The 23,970-nt window shown below is 41.8% G+C and overlaps 1 protein-coding gene across 1 annotated transcript in view; it reads left to right on the forward strand.

Annotated features, from left to right (window-relative positions):
• The window catches only part of LOC140926015 (cadherin EGF LAG seven-pass G-type receptor 1-like), a 63,290-nt gene that overhangs the window by 22,529 nt on the left and 16,791 nt on the right, over nt 1-23,970 (forward strand). The window contains exons 17-30 of the mRNA XM_073375828.1: nt 37-96; nt 872-1,096; nt 4,069-4,191; nt 4,929-5,053; nt 6,428-6,546; nt 6,787-6,921; nt 7,679-7,774; nt 8,702-8,751; nt 11,017-11,238; nt 17,076-17,164; nt 17,661-17,726; nt 17,887-17,955; nt 18,384-18,584; nt 19,388-19,453. Of these exons, the coding sequence (XP_073231929.1) occupies nt 37-96; nt 872-1,096; nt 4,069-4,191; nt 4,929-5,053; nt 6,428-6,546; nt 6,787-6,921; nt 7,679-7,774; nt 8,702-8,751; nt 11,017-11,238; nt 17,076-17,164; nt 17,661-17,726; nt 17,887-17,955; nt 18,384-18,584; nt 19,388-19,453 (1,646 nt within the window). The remainder of the gene's footprint in view (nt 1-36; nt 97-871; nt 1,097-4,068; nt 4,192-4,928; nt 5,054-6,427; nt 6,547-6,786; nt 6,922-7,678; nt 7,775-8,701; nt 8,752-11,016; nt 11,239-17,075; nt 17,165-17,660; nt 17,727-17,886; nt 17,956-18,383; nt 18,585-19,387; nt 19,454-23,970) is intronic.

A 23,970-nucleotide genomic window follows, 5' to 3' on the forward strand; every position in this document is an offset into this window, starting at 1 on the left:
ACATTTGTCTTATGACCAGCCGCTGTTAATCTTTAGATGCGCCTTGTATTTGCAGCATTGCAACCTTTCATGGAAAAATGCCAGCAAATGCCTAGGGTATGAGAGGTGGGGTTTTGGGCGAGTGATCATACGAGGAATTGACTAGGCTATTTAAATAGCGAGCAAATATTGTTACAACTATTGTTAATACTAGAGTGAACTACTTCTGGTATTTTTTATTCTTTAAGAACAGATATAGGACAAACAGACTTTTCTACCTGAAATAGTCTAAAAACAGCTATTACTGTGCTGTACAAAATCTAAAGCTTCTCATTATTTAAATTAATACAAGAAATGGAGAACCCTGAAGTGAACTCGGCTTTACATACAAAACACCCCAGCAAATAGCCAGCCGGCTCCGCTACAAACCATCTCCAATTTAGTTGACGGGCTTTGCACAACCGAGCTCAGGAGATAAGTCATGTTTAATTCACTTGGCCAAGGAACCAAGTATGCCGTTCATTGTGTAGTCCCAGAAAATATCCATACCCCTCCCCCTCCCACTCCTGCTCAGGGCAACGGGAAAACCGAGGGGAGGGGGCTCTGTGCAAGTGTAGTCCTGGCGCAAGTTGTTCAAAAGTTGGATAACGCTATTATCTCTATCGCGTGAATTGTTTTTCAGTGGATACCTTGTAAAGAAACCTATCGCGTTATCCATTAGAGTTAGTGGATGGCACTATCCACTTTCTGAATTACACGTTGAATGGGAGTGTTGAAGACAATACAGTTTTGCTCAGTCAGTGTAGTCCAACCATCATATTCAAACTTCTTATGATATGACTTCTGCAGCTGTTAAGTCTCTAGTTTTGCTTCATTCCTCTTTTTCTCTCAGAGACGCGCCGAAAATGCGACCTACATTTTGACTGTGGTGGCCGAAAACTCCCTGGCTTCTCCTCCATTGTCGTCGAACGTGACAGTACATGTCTTCGTATATGACGTGAGTGATCAAGCACCACAATTCACCCAAAGCGAATATAAGGCCATGGTTGCTGAGTCTGTGACATCCGGAACAACAGTTATTAAAATAAATGTGACCAACAGCGATAAGGTAAAATACGTCATTATCCATCTTATCATAAATATTTAATCTATGCATACATGTGTACTGTGATGAGGACGACTTTTCTTACAGTTATTTTTATAGTGTTATGTCGTGGAATTAGAGTAAAGCTTCCATAATCCTGAATTCAAGATTTTGCAACGCTACAAACTCCTAAATTCAAAATTTTCAAGGGCACAAATCCTGGACTTAACATTTTGAAAAGCGAAAATTATAAATAAGAGATTTTAAAAAGCAATCATGGTGATTGGTTCTTTAAGTTTGACTACACTAGAGGTTATCACGATGTGGAAGCTTTTCCAGAGCACACTAAATTCCTTGCTGGCTCTCGAATGGTTAATATGGTTCCCTCAAGTACTTCAGGTTACTTTACTGTTCTTCCTTTTGGTCTCTCAGTGGGTCCCTTTGTCTTTACGAAAATCTAGAAAGCCCTAACGAAGCACTGGAGTAGTCAGGAAATTCGTACGTTTACTTATTTGCATGATGGTGCGGGTGTAGATTCTGGTTTTTATGAAGCAAAGAGGGTTTCAAATTTAGTAAAGCAGCATGTGCAGCGAAGTGGTTTTGTGGCAAATGGTGAGAAAGGCCAATGGCTGCCAGTCCGTTCAGGGGAATTCCTGGATTATGTTTTGAATTTAAAAATGGGGAATTTCCAATGTTTAGCGTGATAAGGTAAGAATTCAAATGTTTGGAAGAATAAGGTCAGAATTCCAATGTTTGAAAGAAGATCGTCAGAATTCCAATATTTGGAAGGATATGGTCAGAATTCCAGTGTTTGGAATGATGAGCACAAAATTCCAATGTTTAGAATAATATCAAAATTGCAACGAGTAGAAGGATATGGCCAGAATAGCAATGTTTGGAATGATATGTTCAGAATTCCAATGTTTAAAAGGAAGAATAAAGTCAGAAATGCAATGTTTGGAATGATATGGACGCAATTGCAATGGTTGGAATAATAAGGTTAGAATTCCAATCTTTGGAATGATATGGTCAGAATTCCAATGGTTGGAAGGAAAAGGCAAATATTCTCATGTTAGGAAGAATAACGTCCAAATTCCAAAGTTTGGAAGAATAAGGTCAAAAGTCCAATGTATGAAAGGATATGGCCAGAATTCCAATGTTTGCAGGGATATGGTCAGAATTCCAATGTTTAGAAGGATAACGGCAGAATTCCTATGTTTGGAAGAATAAAGTCAGAATGCCAATGTTTGGAATGATAAGAACAGAATTCCAATGTCGGGAGGGATATGCTAACAATTCCAATCTTTGAAATGATATCGTCAGCATTCCATTGTTTCGAAGGATAAGGCAAATATTCCAGTGGTTGGAAGAATAAGGTGGCAATTCCAATGTATGAAAGGATATGATCAGAATTCCAATATTTGGGAGGATATGGTCAGAATTCAAATGTTTGGAAAGATATGGCCAGTATTCCAGTGTTTGGAAGGATATAATCAGAATTCCAGTGTTTGAAAGCATAAGGTCAGAATTCCAATGTTTGGAAGGATAAAGGCAGAATTCGAATGTTTGGAAGAATAAAGTCAGAACTCTAATGTTTGAAATGATAACGAAAGTTTTCCATTGTTTCCAAGCATGAGGTTAGAATTCCAGTGTTGGAATGATATGTTCTCAAACTCATTAATAATTCATTAAGAAAATACAAAGGAAATTAATGTTTAATGAGTGTTTGGAAATCGGATGAAACACTGCTTAGTATTTGCATCCTTAATTTCTCCTTCAAAAATGATTTTGTTTGAGAAGAAATATCAAACATTCGACACAGTGTTTCATCACCAGATGAAACACCTCGAAGTTCGTCAAAAATACTCCGCTGCGCGTCGTATTTTCAACTCTCTTCTCGGTGTTTCATCTGGTGATGAAACACTGCATCTCATGTTTGATATATTACGTCAAAATTTCAGTGTTTGGAAGAATAAGGTCATAATTCCAAAGTTTGGAAGGATAAGGTAAGAATTTCAATGTTTGGAATGATATGGGCAGAATTTCAATGTTTGGAAGGATATGGTGGGGACTCCAATGTTTGTAAGGATAAGGTGAGAATTCCAGTGTTTCGAAGGATAAGGTAAGAATTCCAATGTTTGGTAGGATAAGGTTGGAATTCCAATGTTTGGAAGGATAAGGTGGGAAGTGCAATGTTTGGTAGGATAAGGTTAGAATTCCAGTGTTTGGAAGGATAAGGTTAGAATTCCAATGTTTGAAAGAATAAGGTGGGAATTCCAGTGTTCGGGAGGAAAAGGTTAGGATTCCAGTTTTTGGAAGGGTAGTGTTAGAATTCCAATGTTTGAAAGGATAAGGTTAGAATTCCAATGTTTGTTAGAATAAGGTTAGAATTCCAATGTTTGCAAGAATAAGGTTAGAATACACATTTTGGGAAGTATTCCAATTTTTGGAAGGGTAGTGTTAGAATTCCAATGCTTGCAAGGATAAGGTGGGAATTCCAATGTCTGGAAAAATAAGGTTAGAATTCCAATGTTTGGAAGAATAAGGTTATAATTCCAGTGTTTGGAAGGATAAAGTTAGAATTGCAACGTTTCAAAGGATAAGGTTAAATTTCCAATAGTTGGAAGGCTAAGGAGAGAATTCCAATGTTTGGAAGGCTAGGGTTGGAATTCCAATGTTTTGAAGGATAAGGTCGGAATTCCACTGTTTGGAAGGATAAGGTGGGAATTCCTATGTTTGGAAGTATATGGTCAGAATTTCAATGTTTGGATGGATATGGTCAGTATTCCGATGTTTGGAAGGGTAAGGTCAGTACCTTTCAAAGTGTTAAATTTCCTGGATAGCAGAAACGTCCCCTCACTGTTACCTGGAGAAATGTGATATTGATCAGCCACAATAAGAAATATATTTACAATAGGTAGAAATAAATTTTATGCTTTTATATAACTGTTGGTATGCACTTGATAAATATCTGTGAATATTTTTCTTTGCAGGCAGCCTTGAAGTTTATATTTAAGATATTGCACGATCAAAGTAGTGCGGGGTCAAGAAAGTTTGTGATAGAACCTGAAACAGGAGTGATCACTGTCCAAGGAGAACTTGATAGAGAAACAACTGCAAATTACACAGTATGTATGCCCGCCCCCTTACGTTGTATTCTCTGTAACTTACATGAAATCCCCCTAGGAAACTGCTAATATATGGAGAAGTTTTAATTGATATAAAATCTTTCTACGGACTGGAAAATTTAGTTCGAGCTTTTGGAAGGTGTATAGCGGTATCCACCGGGTCTTCATCTGGTGGATAACACAACCATCTTTTGGACAACTGGGCCAATTCAGGCCAGGTACACTCCAGCTCGCTCTCTTTCACCTGTCGCGACGGCTTAATCTTGCTATCTAAATATACCATTTAACTATGTGACTTGAATGGACCCCTTTGGCGGGAAAATTTAGTTCGAGTAAACTAAGTTAAAGGGCTGTTTCTCTGACCGCCACCTAGGTTGCTCAGGTGGGAGAGCGCCGACGTACTGAACGGGGTGTCGCTTGTTAAGACCCCCGTCGGCCGGACCAATACTCAGGGTCTTAAAATATTGAGAAGAAAGTGTTTTCTTCTGCTGACATCTGCAAACGGTTAGACTTTCTTGTCTTCACGGATAAGGACTAAAAAAAGTAGGTCTCGTCTCACAGTGTATGTACAGTTATGTACGTGTGTGTATGCAAGCATTCACTTGTCAGTGATTTTTTATCAGATAAAATATCAGGCCCAATTTTTGACAACATTGTCGATGTAAAAGTATCCAGACAATGTCGTTCCATGTAGTTAGATATCTTAACTGAACTCTTTTTTTAATGTCATATTGCAGTTGAAGGTCCAAGCGAAGGTGCTGAACACAGATCTTCCAGGCGTGTTCTCTAACATCGTTCCCGTATTTATAAATATAATTGACGTGGATGATAACGTTCCTCGTTTTGTCAACCGAAGTTATAGGTATAATTTTCCTTATAAAATTCACAATTTACTGGCAAGGGCCAGTAAGGGTAGACTCCTTGGGTTAACAAGACGTTCTTTAGTAAGATAATTTACATTAGTATTTACCAAATCAGTGAATAGCAATTTTCGCGTGTTTCGATTGGCTCCCGTAACTCGGAATATCCTTGGCTATTCACTGTTTCGCGACCGGACCCATTGATGGCGTCTTGTTTCGAGACATTTTCGGAAGACGAAATTTGTACGATAAATGAAGCATTCGTACAAACAAATACCAAGAAAGCGACGAACTTGGTTTGTCGGTGTTCACTGGTAGGTAGAAAATTATTTTCACACTGAATTTACAACAAAATCGTAAAATGCACTTGACAAAATCCTCGAAATGTTCGTAAATTGTGAACAAAATCAAGTGACGTCTGTAATTTACAGAAAGTTACTTTTTTTCAGTTTTATTCAACTGGTTTGGAAAATACTAAAACAACTATCCCCCTCAGAGTTGGTGAACAGCGCTAGATATATACCTTTATTAGTATGTGTAATCAAATGGTGACGAGTGAAATTAAGGAATAATTTCACGCGCAGATTGGACAAAAAAACGCACGTGAAATTATTCCCTAATTTCACGAGTATACCATTTGATTACCTATTAATATCACAGGTGACGAATTACGTTAGCAATCTTGGAGTTTTGACTTGTTTATCCTGGATCGTATCGACAGAGAACTCCACTCTCGCGAACGTTTAGAGCTTAAATTTGGCTTAAGTTCAGAATTTTTCGACAAAATACCTGTTAGAATCCTTCTTGATGTGCTCTTTCGTGTGTTCAGGTTTTCTAAAGCGTCTTTTTATGCCCTGGCATCTTCGTTCGTGACATTTTAAAACTTCGTCGCCATCTTGACACTGAGAAGTACGGAAGGTTGCCATGGCAATTTTGTAATTTCACATGTGAAATTACAAATTATCGCTGAAATTTCGCGCCAAAATTAAGGAGTAATTCGTCACCTATGATATTACCACCCTTATTCACCTCCCCTTTGGGGGGATAGTTGTATCGGATACATATGTCCCCAAAGTTCAATTTTTAACCACACCAACCTAGATTAATAACTAATAAGTAAAGCAAGGAAACGTCTTTACCTGAGACTAACTGGCTTATCGAGCTAGAGCTTAACCCAGTTTCTGTAACATATGGCGACTAAGAATCAGAACTATTTCCATTTCGCCTTTGACCAAAACCAGTACATCGAAGGAATACCCCCCACCATTAGATTAGTCGTTACCGATTTATACACCTGGTTGGAGTGAGGCACTGTGCGAGTGAGAGAGGACACGTCTTTCTTTTGTTTGGATCTGCTCAAACATGTCCTGTTTCAGGTTTATCGCGGGTGAGCTGTCACGTGTTGGTGATGTCATTGGACAAGTGAAAGCTGTGGACAAAGATAGCGTTAAACAAACAAAAGGGTTTTATGTGATAGCTCGTGGTAACGAGAAAGGTATGCAACAATCTTGCTATCTTTTCTTGCATGATTTTGTCGTAAAAGTGAAAACGTCAAGGGCAATATCACAAAATTTTGGCGTTTTAAAAGTGATAGTTTAAAAAACGTAATATATGAAACGTTAGTATCACTGTAACCCATTTCAGAACACGTGCCATTTCAGATTCACTAAGAAAGTTCGCTTTTAACTGCTGCGGTTATTCATTCTCTTTATGTCTCGTTGACAATTCTTTTTAGGTCTTTTTAATATCAGCGAGGACCTGGGAACTATTCAAGTCGTTCAAACTTTGGAACGTGACGCAAATTCAACCTTTCATCTGATCATACAGGCTCGTGACGCACACGTGGGCAATGAACTCAGGAAACGAAGAGGTATAATTATGTACTAGACTAGTGACGACAAGTCTTGAGAACAGTGTGCTAACAGAATGAAGCTCCCCGCAATGATAATAACATGTTTGAGCACATCCAAACAAACAATGATAATAACGTAATTTCATCATTAACCTTGAGAACCAAAACAGCCACAAAATCAAGTCGGCCAAATACGATGTCAATGATATAAATTTTATGTGGGCAATTGCTTTTTACCTCTAGAAGAGAGAATAATTGGACTCTCTTGGCCTTTTTTAAGCGTCGTTATATTTCGAATTGCACCTTATCACTATTTGGAGGACGTCAGCGCTTACCTTCTTGGCGTTGAAGTTTGGGTCAAAGCGGTTGTTCTTCAAAACAGTTCCTTTGTGCCGGCAATTTAATACACACCTTTATTTTTAGGCAACCTAAAAATGGCCAATTGAGAAATCTGTGGTGGTTGTGTGACACTATGCGTTCTGCATCCTGTTAAGATTAGCAATGTTTAATGCTGTATGTTACAATTGATATACGAAGCTAAGAAAGGTCTTAAATGTTATTCTATTTGATGAAGTGATAAATATGTCTCGTTTCAAACATAGCACCATTGTTTCAAACGCGAGACAAGGGAACAAATCATGACCTCCCCTTGTGAACGAGCTACCTGCTTGTACATGTCGACTGCAAGCCTGTTTTGCTATCAAATGTGCTAGATCAGCATTCAGTTGTTGCAACTGTAACGTCATTGTCTCGTTCTTCTCCTATTTCTGTTTAGATCAGGGCGAAGTTTTTGATCAGGTTACCACGACGATTGAAGTTCAGGATGAAAATAACAACAGACCTGTCTTCATTCAAAATATTTTCATCGGAGGTGAGGATATTGCAGTATCTCATCCATTTAATTTCACGCTTCAGACTTCAGTCAACGGAAAGGTTTTTGATCCGTCTCCTTTACTGAATAGGGACCTTAAGATTCGACGTCGTCGACGGCAACGGGAACGTCACAAAAGCAATAAGTTTAATTAACCAAAACAACAATTCATCAGGCTTTTTTCTAGTTTCTGTGCCGTCACTGCACGACTACGACGTGAAAATGCCTAATTTCACGTTGTACAGAGGAAGTACACAAGCGACAACGACATTTCCTCTCTCTTTCTGAACTTGGATATGGTTCTTAGGAATTCAACTTTAGGAGGGTTCGCCTACATTTGACAAAGTTTGTGACTTTAAGTAATCTCGATATGAAGATTGAAAGAACAAGAATTCACTTTTTCAGCGACGTTTTCTCTGCCGTCGCCCTCCTCGGATCTTAAGGTCCCTAATGACCAAAGAAATACCGCCGCTTCATCCAAGTGACCAGTCGTCTCCTCCAGGAGGAACGTGACATGGCTTGTTTCAGTGATTTCGTCGGTTCAATGTTACGGCTTTTAGCAGAGTGTGGAGGTATTTTTTTCATCGGAGCTTTTCTGCTGGTTTCTTCTGTCTTTGCGTAGTACGATCAGGTTTGCAGATTTTGTCTTCGGTTAGTAGGGAAGCCACGTTGTCCGTTGCGATTGTCGGGAGAATTCGCCTATCATGCTATCACGCTCAGTTCTAAGCCTCCTCCGCTCACGGAGTTATTATGATTTGGCTAGTAAACAAGGCTGATCCCCTGTATTGAGTACTCAAAAGTTAATAGAGCCAGGAACTGAATCTCCATGATGGTAACTCAGCCTGTAACAATTATACCTGTAAATGCCCTTCCGAAAAACTGTCTCCCTCAGGGAGGTTATAACATTTATTTCATATTCTATTTTAGGTTTTATGGAGAGAGAAGCTACTGAGAACCAAATCGTGGCAAATGTTAAGGTATTTTTTTTCTGTTTTGTCACCTTACTATAGCGTAGCAAAAATAAATACATAAATCGATCAGCCAATCAATCGTTTGTCTATATATAGTCGACTTCCTCTTAACGGGCACCTCTATAAGACGGACACCTCTGTAAAACGGACACCTAGAATTGGCGTGTGCTTTTCTTTACTCTCTTTATTTGACTCTCTATAGTAGTCATGTTTCATTAGAATTAAGCCTCGTTGGTGTATAGGTATAGGTATAGGTATAGGTAAATCATTGATATGCATAATGGTCGAGTCCATGACGTCACCTATCGTTATAGCCTAGGGAAAATATGCGTTCCTCCATACTAATTAAGTGCCTAGTCAGTGTCTAGCTAGCTAGGTAAAAATGCGTTCCTCCATCTAATAACTGTCTTCCTTCATACTAATTCCGTATAGGTTTACTAATGAGCGAATACTACAATAGGCACAATAGGCTTGCCTCGGCTGGCCCGTTAAGTAACTTGAGCCCGGTTTTCGGACCATCTGTTAAAAGGAATAAGAGTAGCGATCACCTAGCAACGCGAGAAACGGCTTCTTATGTCTTATTTAGTGCTAAAACTCAGATATATAAACTAGAACAAATACAGAAAGTGGAGTTGAAGAGTCTTTAATTTCAATTTAGTTTACGTCTTCTTAGTTAGCACTAAAACTCGGATATATAAACAAAACACACGCACATATACAGAAAGTGGAGCTGAAAACTCTCTATTTCAATTTTGTCCGACTATTACAGAACCGTTTTCTCCGTTCTATCTCGAGCAAATGAATTACGCAAGTTCGCAAGCCCAAAGTTGAATACAAATTAGCCCTGCAGTAAAAACCCTAAGGGAGCATCTTGACGTGTTATTATAAAAAACACACAAGAAAACAATTAATTACTTAGCAAGGATCAACTGAAACACACGACTAATAATTGCTAGCAATAAAACCAGACACGTTTCTTAAGTCACAAGAAATCAACTTTATGACCCTTTATGGAAATAATTGCAAAAAGATTAGATTAAAGATTCTACTGAAATAGTCAAAGAAGGCAAGCCATCCTTTTTTTTACACTGCGCACAATATTTTACTTACCCCTCTCCCTTTTCATTTTGATTTCCCTCCTCCTCCTCCACAGTTATATCATTTCCCTCCACAATTTTTTAATTCCCTCCTCCATAATTTTATCATTTTCCCTCCTCAATGTTTTCATTTCCTCCACCTCAATTTTATTATTTTCCCTCCTCCTCCTCCTCCTCCTCCTCATTTCTATTGTTTTCCCTCTTCCTCCTCCTCTTCCATGATGACTCCTTGATGATCACTCCTCGCGCACCGAGGAAAACTAAAGCAATTAACTAACGGAAATAAAAAAGCACACTCCTGACGGTGAAGATATATCCGAACATTGAACGACGAACGTGAACTACGATAACCATATGCAAACGATACTAGAATAACGGTCACAAGCGTTTAACTAAACAGACGAAACCGCTGATCCTAAATACGTGGATACAATCGCCATCCCTCAGTTACCAGACAGACCTCTATCTTGCCCAGTTCTTGTGATTCACAAAAAGTGCTTTGAAAATTGTCATGTTTAAAAATACATCTACATCGCAGAGACTACGTGTAGGTTACTCCATTGTTCAAAACCATAAGCAGACCTCGTTTGTTTATTAGTGGGTTATTTTAGCAAGTGTTGGGGGTTGTTCGAGTAACTCACTCGCCGAGAAGATACTGCAAGGGTCTTCAATATCTTTTTTCTTTATGTCTTTAACTTCTACTGCTAACAGCTAGCTCTCTAATCGCTAATAACATCTACTAAAAAGCGAATAGCCAAACCTGGTCATTTCTGCCCATGTCTCGATGGGACTCAAAACGCAAGGTCACCGCCGCTTACATCCCCCAAACACGTCCACCTGTGTGAATCACACTTCAGGCAAGGCCAACACAAGGTTGATAGAAGTAAAAAGTAAATTGGCGAGCTAAGCAACTTACATAAGGAAGATATTAAAGAATAACCCATAAAACATTTAAAAACAAAAGAATCGTTTCTTTGCTAATTCGTACTACATCATAAAAGGTCTTCTTGCCGCAGTAAATGTGGCTTAAATTTTTTTTTCAGATTGAAAAGCACTTCTCTGGAACGTTATTTTTGTCCGCCATTTACTTTCTTATTATGAGGCCAAGCCCAGAAAAAATAACTGACCGATAAATCTCCACATGTCTGACTGTTTCTCTTTTTACTTTGCGCAGGCTCTTGACAACGACTTTGGCGTTTATGGCTCCATAAAGTACTCTCTTGTGTATGAACAGGATCCTGGAATTTTTTCCCTTTCCCCGCTCACTGGTGAGGTCACGCTGACCAATCCTTCATCCTTAGTCGCTGGGAAAGAACAGTACGCTCTAGCAATTTCGGCAGCAGACAACCTGGCAATAGTTCCATATAATATTGCCGAACAAAATGCATCTGTTCGTGTAAGTCTTAAACAGTAAAAATCTGATAGTTCCTTCCCTCTTTGACGTTTTAGTTAGTCAAAAACAATGCTGCAGGGTTTTACTGTCACGCAATCAAAGAATCCAGAATCTGGAATATGAAAGAAGATGAATTTGCAAAGACCGTCGCAAACGTTCAGGCCAGTGCAGTTTTTCATTTGCGTGATATTCGGAGAAATGATTTACCCGCATTATAGAACATTGTAAAGACACGCCGTGTTGGTTACCATGCACAGAAAAGATCTGTCACTGAGTTTTGCTAAGATATCTACGAAAACTACAATTGTTGATCCCTAAATGTAAGACCCCTAGGTGTAAGAACCTTGGCTGTACGATCGGTGGACGTAAGAGTCCAGTGGATGCAAGAAAAATTCATGTAAAAACCCTTGGATGTAAAACCCCTTGACTTCAAACTCCAGGATGTTAGACCCCTGGATTTAAGATCACTGGATACAAGACCACTGGACTTAAGACCCCTGGATGTAGTACCCCTGGATATAAAAGCCCTTGATGTGAAAGCCCTGGACATAACACCCCTGAATGTAAGACCCCTGGGCCCAGTTGCTCGAAGGCCGATTAGCAGTCAACCCTCGGTTAAATTTAACCTGGGTTTCTTTTTCTTGTGTTCAAAGCATTTTCTCGGATAATTTTCTCTGTTATTTTTAGAGCTTCCATCCATCAACTTGTAGACAAAAAGAATTAAAACTGAAATGCTTTTTAAGCGTTCAAATCTTAATTCAAATCTCGCACTAACCCTGGGTTATCTTAACCCAGCTTTGAACAACCCGGCCCTGGTCGTAAGACCACTGGACGTAAGACCCCTCGATATAAGACCCGTGGATGTAAGACGCCTGGACACTTAAACGTTATAAGACACTTGGACGTAAAACCACTGAATGTAAGAACCCTGGATATAAGACCCCTGTATCTAAAACTTTTGAATGTAAGACCCCTGGTCGTAAGACCTTTGGACTTAAGACCCCTGGTCGTAGTTCTTTTCAATAGACATACGTTTATTATCTGTAAAATTGTTATGGTAACGACTGAATCGATCAGTGCCAGGCATTATCATATCATAAGAAAGGCACATTTAAGGAAAACAAAAATTATAATTATTATTATTATGTGCAATCTTCATTCCTTTTTATTTACGTATATCATATATGACAACAACAAATGCTTCATAGGAAACGTCCCGTTTATGTTATAACAAAAGACTTGTACATCAAAATCACAGCAAAAATCAGTTAACTTTTGACACATTCTAAGTCTTTTTGCTGACTTGATAATACTCAAAACAAACAAAACTGTAACGAACACAAACGAACTAGAGAGTTAAAGCAAGATACAATTGCGCTGTGTACTGTCTTAAGTTTAAATGCTCTCCTTGTACCTTGGTTCAGAAAAGGAAGGTTTTCGTAAACGCACCAGTGATCATAAACAATAAACCATAAATATAAGAAAATCACGGCCGACTCTTAAAGGTTACCCACAAACAGACATTAGTTAAACTTCACACCATCAAAGAATCCAGGGTTTGAAATATCCAGGGGTTGTAAAGTCTTACATCCACGGGTTTTTTAACCAGGGTTTGAAAAGTCTTGCATCCTTACATCTATCGGTCTTATAACCAGGGGTCTCACAACGAAGGGTCTTAAATCCATGGTTCTTACAACCAGGGTTGTTACAACACGCGACCTGACGACCAGCGATGTTTCAACAAAGAGTCCTTCGCCCATGAGTCTTACAACCAGGGGTTTTACATCCAGGAGTCTTACGACAAGGGGTCTTACTACAAGGGGTCTTTCCACCAGTCGTCTTACTTCAGGGGATCTTACATTCATGGGTCTTACGACCAGGGGTCTTACAACCAGTGTCTTACGTTCAGGGGTCTTACGACCACAGATCTTACAACCAAAGTTCTTGCATTCAAGACTCTTCCGACCAGAGGTCCTTGCTACCAGGGTCTTACAACCAATGGTCTTAGAACCAGGGGTCTTACAACCAGTGGTCTTACATCCATGGGTCTTGCGACCAGGAGTCTTACATCCAGGGGTGTTACGCCCAGGGGTCTTACAACCAGTGGTCTTACGTTCAGGGCTCTTACGACCACGGATCTTACAACCAAAGTTCTTGCATTCAAGACTCTTCCGACCAGGGGTCCTTGCTAGCAGGGGTGTTACAACGAGGGGTCTTACATCTAGGGGTCTTTCAACCATGGCTGTTTCCACCAGTCGTCTTACGACCCGGGGTCTCATAACCAGTGGTCATACGATCAGGGGTCTTACAATTAGGGGGCTTACAACCAGGGATTTTACATACAGTGCTCTTACGACCAGGGATCTTACAACCATTGCTATTACACGCAGGAGTGTTACGTTCAGGGGTCTTACGACCACAGATCTTACAACCAGGGTTATTGCTACCAGGGGTCTTACAACCAGGAGTCTTGCAACCAAGGGTCTTACATGCATGGTTCTTACAACCAGGAGTCTTACAACAAGAGATCTGACGACCAGGGATGTTACAACCAAGACTCCTACGACCATGGGTCTTACAACCAAGGGTTTTAAATCCAGGAGACTTACGACCAGGGGTCTTACAATCAGGGGTCTTTCTACCAGGGTCTTACAACCAAAGGTCGTACAATTAGGGGTTTTTTCACCAGTCTTACCAACAGGGCTTTTACGACCAGGGGTCTTACTGCTAAGGGTCTTACAACCAGGGGTCTTACGACAAGGCGTCTTACAACCAGGGGTCTTACATCCAGTGGTCTTACGAACACGGATCTTACAACCACGGTTCTTGCATCCAAGACTCTTACGAGCAGGCGTCTTACAACCAAGGGTCTTACGAGCAGGGGTCTTACAACCAAGGGTCTTACGAGCAGGGGTCTTACAACCAAGGGTCTTACGACCAGGGATCTTACAACCAGGGGTCTTACATCCAGGGGTCTCACAACCAAGGGTCTTACATGCATGGTTCTTACAACCAGGAGTCTTACAACAAGGGATCTGACAATCAGGGATGTTACAACCAAGCGTGCTACTACCAGGGGTTTTACATCCAGGAGTCTTAAGACCAGGGGTCTTACAACCAGGTGTCTTACGACAAGAAGTCTTACATCCAGGGGTTTTACGAGCAGGGGTCTTATATCTAGGGGTCTTTCAACCATGGCTCTTTCCACCAGTCGTCTTACCACTAGGGGCCTTACGATCAGTGGTCTTTCGAACAGGGGTCTTACAATTAGGGGGCTTACAAACAGGGATTTTACATCCAGTGGTTTTACGACCAGGGATCTTACAACCATTGCTATTACACCCAGGAGTGTTACGACAAGGGTTCTTACAACCTTTGATCTTACATTCATGGGTCTCTCGACCTGGGGTCTTACATCCAGGGGTCTTACAAGCAGGGATCTTACTATAAGGGGTCTTACGACAAGGCATCTTACAACCAAGGGTCTTATATCCAATGGTCTTACGACCACGCATCTTACAACCAGGGTTCTTGCATTGAAAACTCTTACGACCAGGGGTCTTACAACCAAGGGTCTTACAACGAGGGTTCTTACGACCAGGGGTCTTACAACCAGGGGTCTTACATCCAGGCGTCTTACAACCAAGGGTCTTACATCTAGGGTTCTTACAACCAAGGGTCTTACAACAAGAGATCTGACGACCAGGAATGTAACAACCAAGAGTCCTACGACCTGGCGTCTGAAAACCAGGGTTTTTACATTCAGTAGTCTGGCGACCAGGGGTCTCACAACCAAAGGTCTTACAATTAGGGGGCTTACGACCAGAGGTTGTTTCCACCCGTCGTCTTACGACAGGGGGTCTTACAACCAGTGGCCTTACGACCGGGGATCTTACATCCGTGGGTCTTACGACCAAGTGTCTTACCACAAGTGGTCTTACGATAAAAGTCTTACATCCAGGGGTCTTACAACCAGTGGTCTAACATCTAGGGGTCTTATAACCAGAGGTCTTACGACCAGGGGTTTTAAATCCAGGGGTGTTACGACCATATAGGGGTCTGTCAACCATGGCTCTTTCCAGGAGTTGTCTTACCACCAGGGGTTTTACGACCAGTGGTCTTACCAAGAGGGGTATTACAACCAGGGATTTTACATCCAGTGGTCTTACGACTAGAGATCTTACAACCATTGCTATTATATTTAGGAGTGTTACGAGAAGGGGTCTTGCAACCATGGGTCTTACGACCAAGGGTCTTGCGAATTACATTCAAGGGTCTTACGACCAGGACTCTTACAACCAGTGGTCTAACGTTCAACGGTCTTACGACCATCGGTCTTACAATTAGGGGTGTTACAACCAGTGGTCTTACGTTCAGGGGTTTTATGACCAAGGGTCTTACAACCACTGGTGTTTCCACCAGTAGGTTTACCACCTGGGGTCTTTTAGGGGTCTTATGACAAGGGGTCTTACAACCTTTGGTCTTACATCCAGGATTCTTACGACCAGGGGTCTTACATTCATGGGTATTGCGACTAGGGGTTTTACAATCAGGGGTTTTTTATCTAGTGGTCTTACGACCAGTGATGTTACAACCAGGTGTTTTATATCTAGGGGTCTCACGACTAGTGTTCTTACTACCAGGGGTCTTTCAACCAATTGTCTTACAATTAGGGGTCTTACGACCATTGGTCTTACATTCATGGGTCTTACAGCTTAGGGTGTTACAGCCAGGGAATAATCCTTTGGAATTAAACCCCCTGGATGCAATACGCTCGGACGTAAGACCATTTAACGTAGGAACCTTGCATGTAATAAGCCCTGGATGTAAGACCCCTGTTAGTAAGACCACTGGACATAAGACGCCTGCACGTAAAACCTCTTGACGTAAGACCCCTGGATGTAACCAAGACTCCTGGATGTAAGACCCCTGGTATAAGACCATTGGACGTAAAACCCATGGATGTGAGATCCCTGGACGTAAAACTCGTGGATGTAAGGCCGATGAGTGTAACACAGCTTGATGTAAGACTCCTGGTTGTAAGACCACTTGAATTAAGCCTTCTCGATGCAAGACCTTTGGATTTAAGATCCCTGAACGTAATACACCTGGATGTAAGACCCCTCAGGTGGATGTAATACTCCTGGACGTAGGACCCCTCGATATAAGACCACTAGTAGACAGACAACTGGATGTTAAAACCCCGGATGAAAGACAGCGGAATTTAAGACTGCTAGACATAAGACCCCTGGATACGACCCCTGGTCGTAAGATTACTGGACCTAATATTCCTGGATGAAATACCCGTGTTCGTAATGTTTCTTGATGTAATGTCCCTGGACATAAGCCCCTGATCGTGAGACCACTGGAGGTAAGACACCTGGACGTAAGACCCGAGATGCTACGAAAGCATGAAGTAATCACTTTTCAGATAACAAAATCCCCGCTAACAGCTCTCTCGGTTTCTATTTAAATGTGGTGTCACGCAAAAGCTTTGAATTTCCAGCATCCTGTACAACAAGACAAGGAGCTCTTTCGAAGTGAAAATTTGTCTAAATATTTGTCTTTGGCCGCCCTAATACTTCATGAAATTAAAATTGAGGAGGATCGATAATTCTTTTGTTTTGAATTTTGATAACGTCGTCTGAAGACCAGCAGTGAAGGTCAGTCTCAAACATTGTTCAAGAACGGCATCCCCTTCTCTAGCCTAGCTGGCGTCATGACCAATCCAAAGAGTGAAAGAGCAAAAAAAGTTGTGCCCTTTCCGGGCTTCTTATTGATAGAATCTAAATATTTGGGAAATTTTATCGCTGTTTTTGCTTGGTACTTCATTTTTTCAGATTTTCGTTCTCACCGATTCCAAAGAACTATCTCTTGAGATAGAAATTCATCCTGAATTCGCTAGGGAGAAAACTGACGAAATGAAAAGGTATGTTTTGATTGATCTAGGATTGTCATTATTCATTCCTTCTCCCCACGTATATTTATCCAAGATGAAGCTTTTATTTTGAAATGATAACGACACCTTTCTGAAAAGTCCCTGGAATGCATGAGCTTAGTCGTTGAAAATATTCATTTTAGCCCGTTTTTGCCAGATTATTTAAAAACCTCGCTCAAGGAATCTCCATCAACTCTCGTAAATCCTATTGTGTGGCAGCTCAGCAATAGACTTATACTGTGAATCGTAATGACCAACTCGGTGCTTAAGGAACGAGAAGGGAACTGGGCCGAGTTAACCTTCACAAAGACTTCCGGGGCTGTTACTTGGGACAGGGGAAAAACTGACCAATAGCAGACCGGCGCATCCCAATAACGATCCCAGAAACACTTTCGGGACACATTTCTGCTCCATTTCCCTTTTCGTTTCTAAGCTGGCGAATGGCACAGGTACTTCATTTGAGTTTGATCTTTTCTCTTTTTTTAAGTATGCTACAGAATCTTACTGGAGCGACAGTGATAATTAATGACATTCTAGAGACTGGTGGTGGAAAGTAAGTATTCGGCTTTGCTTGTAATTTTTTTGTATACTCTCACGATGTATCTTTACATATGACGATTTCTTTAGTTTAGAAATTGCTGAAAATTGTGTTGATAACTCACTGTCACTTTGCTTTTGCAGTGAAACTCTTTTTTCTCTAAATTACTTTTCAGATCGATCGTCTATTTTCATGCTATCGACGACTCTTCGTTGTATGTCTTAGACCAAAACGGTTTAATGAGGTAAATGAAAAAATTGTTTTTTTTATTATAAAGAAAGCTTTCATACGTGATAATTAAGAATTTCATTTTCTTAGTTGGAACCGACAGATTGCGTCAAATGACATTTCCGTGATTATATCTGACATGTTCGTCAGAAACGTGGTTGTGGTTTCGAATTAAAACAAACTTTCAGACGTTCTGTTTTTGCCGTCTAGTCCAAACTCGTGACCAGTCTTTCTCCTGGCTTTTCCCTCATTTTTACCCACCGCATACTCATCAGTACTCTAGTGGATGTCAGTAGCTTCGTCGAGACATCGGGATGAGGTTGATCTCAAACCCCCTTGTCGTTTGCTTTACTGGTTTGTTATGTCCAACATCTATGTACATTCTTCAAGTATTTTCTTCTGCACTCGTATTTGTTTGTCTTCATACCTCTTTGTTAATTGCAGCCGCCTGCTTAACAACACACACTTCATCAACGGTATGTTTAAAAAGTGGAATATTCACATACCATCTGACGGGTCAGCGGAAATGTCCACAGGCACAAGGAAGGAGTTCAGTGCTGTGATCGCTGCCATGCTTGTTTTGTCGATCGGTATCGGAGTGGCGGGAATCATTGGTATTGTAATCGCATGCCGCAAGAAAAAACGGTATGCTAAACGTTTGACTAGATCTATGTAATCTTATTTTTTTTAATCTCAGCATATTCTTCGAACTTTATGATTCCCAGTCAGCTACCAAGCGGTAGCCAAAAGTTACCGACACTGTACAAACGACTTACTGATAAAATCAAGCAAAACAAACTACGAGAGAACGACTAGACAACTGAAAAATGACTTACAACAGACGACTGTTTAACTGTGATAATAGACGGATCGAAACGCACCAATTACATTACGAGTCTTCATAGCCAATAACGTCACGGCTTAGCTGACAGACGACCAATAACATCTCGACTTAATTGACCAATCAGGTCGATAACCAGAGTATAATAACATCAACTGACGTGGTACAACTCACTTTGACTCTGAAAATGACTACCACACAGGTTGTCGAAACGTCAGTCACGGTAAACAACAGTCCTATTCAGGACTACGTTCAACCGGCCGGATGATCAAACTCAACCTACTTTTGGAATGACTCATGGATTCAAAACTTTCACAGCGGTATGCAGTAAGTAACGTAGTTGCGTAGACGTGCGCCAAATCGTTTCTTTGTTGTCTGCTGCAAAAGGAGATGCTTTGGTGACCAGGGGCAAAAGGTTCTTTTTACCGCTTTAGGGAGCGCAAACCGCCCCATGTGAGGCTTCCTCACGCTTCTTTAAACTTTGTTTTTCAATTTGCCGCATGGCACGAACGGGGGGGTCATAACTCATTAAAACTATGCCCATGACAATACGCAACCAAACCTGTAACAGCTCTTAGAGACATTTCTTTCCTCATCCAATTTGCAGCGAAAAGACAATCTACAAGACCACTCACACCAGACAGTTGTCATTCCCACTTGCAACAGCATGGCAGTAAGTACACAGATTGCTATAACGTGCTTCTTTCCTTTATCTGCAAATCTGTGATATCTGTTTATAGTCAAATCACCGTGAATTAACTATTCCTTTTGTTGGGGCATCGAATTTAACGTGGTTATTTCTTCGAGTTCAGCAAGGCGGCAAGTTAGCAGTGGTGAGTTAAGGGTGGTGAGTTAACTCGTGTGAGTTTCAAGATCTTGAATTTTTCAAATCTTGCCGGAAGGAATTTGAACATTCCAAATCTTGCCGGCAAGATCTTGAATTTTACACATCTTTTCGACAAGATTTTGAATTTTCTAAATCTTGCCTGCAAAATCCTGAATATTCCAGTTTTACCAGCACGATTTTGAAAGTTCCAAATCTTGATGGCAAGATCTTGATTAATAAAAATTTTGCCAGCAAGATCATGAATTTTCAACATCTTGCCAGCAAGATATTGAATGTCCAAATTTACCGGCAAGATCTTGAATTTTCCAAATCTTACCGGCAAGATCTTGAATTTTCGAAATCTTGCAGGCAAGGTTTTCAATTTTCCAGTCTTGCCGGACACTTTTCAAGACATTTATCGCTATGGCAAAATTTCAGAGAAATTGTACAAGAGCTGAGGAGAACTGCTTCGTCTAGCACGAATTTTGTCTACCAAAAAACTAGACTTGAATCAACACCAACCGTTTAACCGCTTAAAATGGATCAAGAGCCGTGGTTTAAAAAACCCCTGGATGTAAGACCCCTGGTTGTAAGAACCCCTAGATGAAAGACCTTCGTTGTAAGACCCCTACTTGTAGGAAGCCCTGGTTGTAAAAACCCCTTGTTGAAAGAACCCCTGCTTGTAAGAAGCCTTGGTTGTTAAGAACTCCTGGATGTAAGAACCCTGTTTGTAAGAACCCCTGGCTGTAAGACCCCTGATCCTAAAAGCCCCTGTTCTTAAGAACCCCTGATTGTAAGAACCTCTGGTTGTAAGAACCCCTGTTTGTAAGAACGCCTGGTTGTAAGACCCCTGGTTATAAGAACCCCTGGTTGTAAGACCCCTGGTTGTAAGACCCCTGGTTGTAAGAACCCCTGGTTGTTAGACCCCTCGTTGTAAGAACCTTTGGTTGTAAGAACCCCTAATTGTAAGACCCTTCGTTGTAAGAACCCCTAGTTGTAAGACCCCTGGTTGTAAGACCCCTGGTTGTAAAGACCCCTGGTTGTAAGACCCCTGGTTGTAAGAACCCCTGGTTGTTAGACCCCTCGTTGTAAGAACCTTTGGTTGTAAGAACCCCTGGTTGTAAGACCCTTCGTTGTAAGAACCCCTAGTTGTAAGACCCCTGGTTGTAAGAACCCCTGGTTGTAAGACCCCTGGTTGTAAGACACCTGGTTGTAAAGACCCCTGGTTGTAAGACCCCTGGTTGTAAGAACCCTTGGTTGTTAAGAACACCTTGATGTAAGACCCCTGGTTGTAGGAACCCCTGGTTGTAAGAACCCGTGGTTGTAAGACTCCTCGTTGTAAGAACACCTGCTTGTAAGACCCCTGGTTGTAGAACCCCTGGTTGTAAGACCCCTGCTTGTAAGACCACTGGTTGTAAGAACCCCTGGTTGTAAGATCCCTGGTTGTAAGAACACCTGGTTGTAAGACCCCTGGTTGTAAGAACCCCTGGTTGTTAGATCCCTGGTTGTAAGAACCCCTGGTTGTAAGAACCCCTGGTTGTAAGACCCCTGGTTGTAAGACCCCTGGTTGTAAAGACCCCTGGTTGTAAGACCCCTGGTTGTAAAAACCCTTGGTTGTTAATAACCCCTTGATGTAAGACCCCTAGTTGTAGGAACCCCTGGTTGTAAGAACCCGTGGTTGTAAGACCCCTGGTTGTAAGAACACCTCGTTGTAAGACCCCTGGTTGTAAGAATCCCTACTTGTAAGACCCCTGGTTGTAAGAACACCTGGTTGTAAGACCCCTGGTTGTAAGAACCCCTGGTTGTTAGATCCCTGGCTGTAAGAACCTCTGGTTGTAAGAATCCCTGGTTGTAAGAACCTCTGGTTGTAAGAAACCCTGGTTGTAAGACCCCTGGTTGTAAGAACCCCTGGTTTTAAGAACCCCTGGTTGTAAGAACTCTTGGTTGTTAAGGACCCCTTGATGTAAGAATTCTGGTTGTAAGAACCCCTGTTTGTAAGACCCCTGGTTGTAAGACCCCTGGTTGTAAAGACCCCTGGTTGTAAGACCCCTGGTTGTAAAAACCCTTGGTTGTTAATAACCCCTTGATGTAAGACCCCTAGTTGTAGGAACCCCTGGTTGTAAGAACCCGTGGTTGTAAGACCCCTGGTTGTAAGAACACCTCGTTGTAAGACCCCTGGTTGTAAGAATCCCTACTTGTAAGACCCCTGGTTGTAAGAACACCTGGTTGTAAGACCCCTGGTTGTAAGAACCCCTGGTTGTTAGATCCCTGGCTGTAAGAACCTCTGGTTGTAAGAATCCCTGGTTGTAAGAACCTCTGGTTGTAAGAAACCCTGGTTGTAAGACCCCTGGTTGTAAGAACCCCTGGTTTTAAGAACCCCTGGTTGTAAGAACTCTTGGTTGTTAAGGACCCCTTGATGTAAGAATTCTGGTTGTAAGAACCCCTGTTTGTAAGACCCCTGGTTGTAAGACCCCTGGTTGTAAAGACCCCTGGTTGTAAGACCCCTGGTTGTAAAAACCCTTGGTTGTTAATAACCCCTTGATGTAAGACCCCTAGTTGTAGGAACCCCTGGTTGTAAGAACCCGTGGTTGTAAGACCCCTGGTTGTAAGAACACCTCGTTGTAAGACCCCTGGTTGTAAGAATCCCTACTTGTAAGACCCCTGGTTGTAAGAACACCTGGTTGTAAGACCCCTGGTTGTAAGAACCCCTGGTTGTTAGATCCCTGGCTGTAAGAACCTCTGGTTGTAAGAATCCCTGGTTGTAAGAACCTCTGGTTGTAAGAAACCCTGGTTGTAAGACCCCTGGTTGTAAGAACCCCTGGTTGTAAGAACCCCTGGTTGTAAGACCCCTGGTTGTAAGAACTCTTGGTTGTTAAGGACCCCTTGATGTAAGAATTCTGGTTGTAAGAACCCCTGTTTGTAAGAACCCCTGGTTGTAAGACCCCTTGTTGTAAGAACCCGTGGTTGTAAGGACTTCTGGTTATCAGACCCCTGGTTCTAAGAACCCCTGGTTGTTAGACCCCTGGTAGTCAGACCCCCTGCTTGTAAGAAGCCCTGGTTGTAAGACTCCTCGTTGAAAGAACCCGTGGTTGTAAGACCCCTGGTTGTAAGAACGCCTGGTTGTAAGACCCCTGGTTGTAAGAACCCCTGGTTGTAAGAACCCCTGGTTGTAAGAACCCCTGGTTTTTAGAGCGCTGGTTGTAACAACCTCTGCTTGTAAGAACCCTTGCTTGTAAGAACCCCTGGTTGTAAGACCCCTGCTTGTAAGGCCCCTGGTTGTAAGAACCCCTGGTTGTAAGACCCCTGGTTGTAGGACCCCTGTTTGTAAGAACCTATGGTTGTAAGACCCCTGGCTGTAAGAACCTCTGGTTGTAAGAATCCCTGGTTGTAAGAACCTCTGGTTGGAGGAAACCCTGGTTGTAAGACCCCTGGTTGTAAGACCCCCGGTTTTAACAACCCCTGGTTGTAAGACCCCTGATTGTAAGAACCCTTGGTTGTTAAGAACTTCTTGATGTAAGACCCCTCGTTGTAAGAACACCTGGTTGTAAGACCCCTACTTGTAAGAACCCCTTGTTGTATAACCCCTGGTTGTAAGAACCCCTGGTTGTAAGAATCCCTGGTTGTAAGAACCCCTGGTTGTACGACCCCTGGTTGTAAAAACCCCTGGTTGTAAGACGCCTGGCTGTAAGAACCCCTGGTTGTAAGAACCTCTGGTTGTAAGAACCCCTTGTTGTAAGACCCCTGGTTGTAAGAACCCCTGGTTGTAAAAACCGTACGCGTGATTGTAAGAACCCTTGGTTTGTTAAGAACCCCTTGATGTAAGACCCCTGGTTGTAAGAACCCCTGGTTTCAAGAACCCGTTTTTGTAAGACCCCTGGTTGTAAGAATCCCTGGTTGGAAGACCGCTGCTTGTAAGAACCTCTGCTTGTAAGACCCCTGGCAGTAAGAACCCCTGGTTGTTAGACCCCTGGTTATAAGAAGCCCTGGTTGTAAGAACTCCTGGTTATAAGACCCCTGGTTGTAATAACACCTGGTTGTTAGACCCCTGGTAGTAAGAACCCCTGCTTGTAAAAACCCTTGGTTGTAAGACCCCTGGTTGTAAGAACCTCTGGTTGTAAGAACCCCTGGTTTTAAGACCCCTGGTTGTAAGAACCCCTGGTTGTAAGAACCCTGGTTGTAAGAACCCTTGGTTGTTAAAAACCCCTTGATGTGAGACCGCTGGTTTTAGGAACGCCTGGTTTTAAGACCCCTGGTTATAAAAACCCCTGGCGCTAAGAACCCCTGCTTGTAAGGCCTTTGTTTGTAAGAACCCCTGCTTTTAAGAATCCCTGGTTGTAAGACGCCTGGTCGTAAGACCCCTGGTT

This window comes from Porites lutea, chromosome 2 (genome assembly GCF_958299795.1).
Source record: "Porites lutea chromosome 2, jaPorLute2.1, whole genome shotgun sequence".
In the NCBI taxonomy this organism is placed as follows: domain Eukaryota; kingdom Metazoa; phylum Cnidaria; class Anthozoa; order Scleractinia; family Poritidae; genus Porites; species Porites lutea.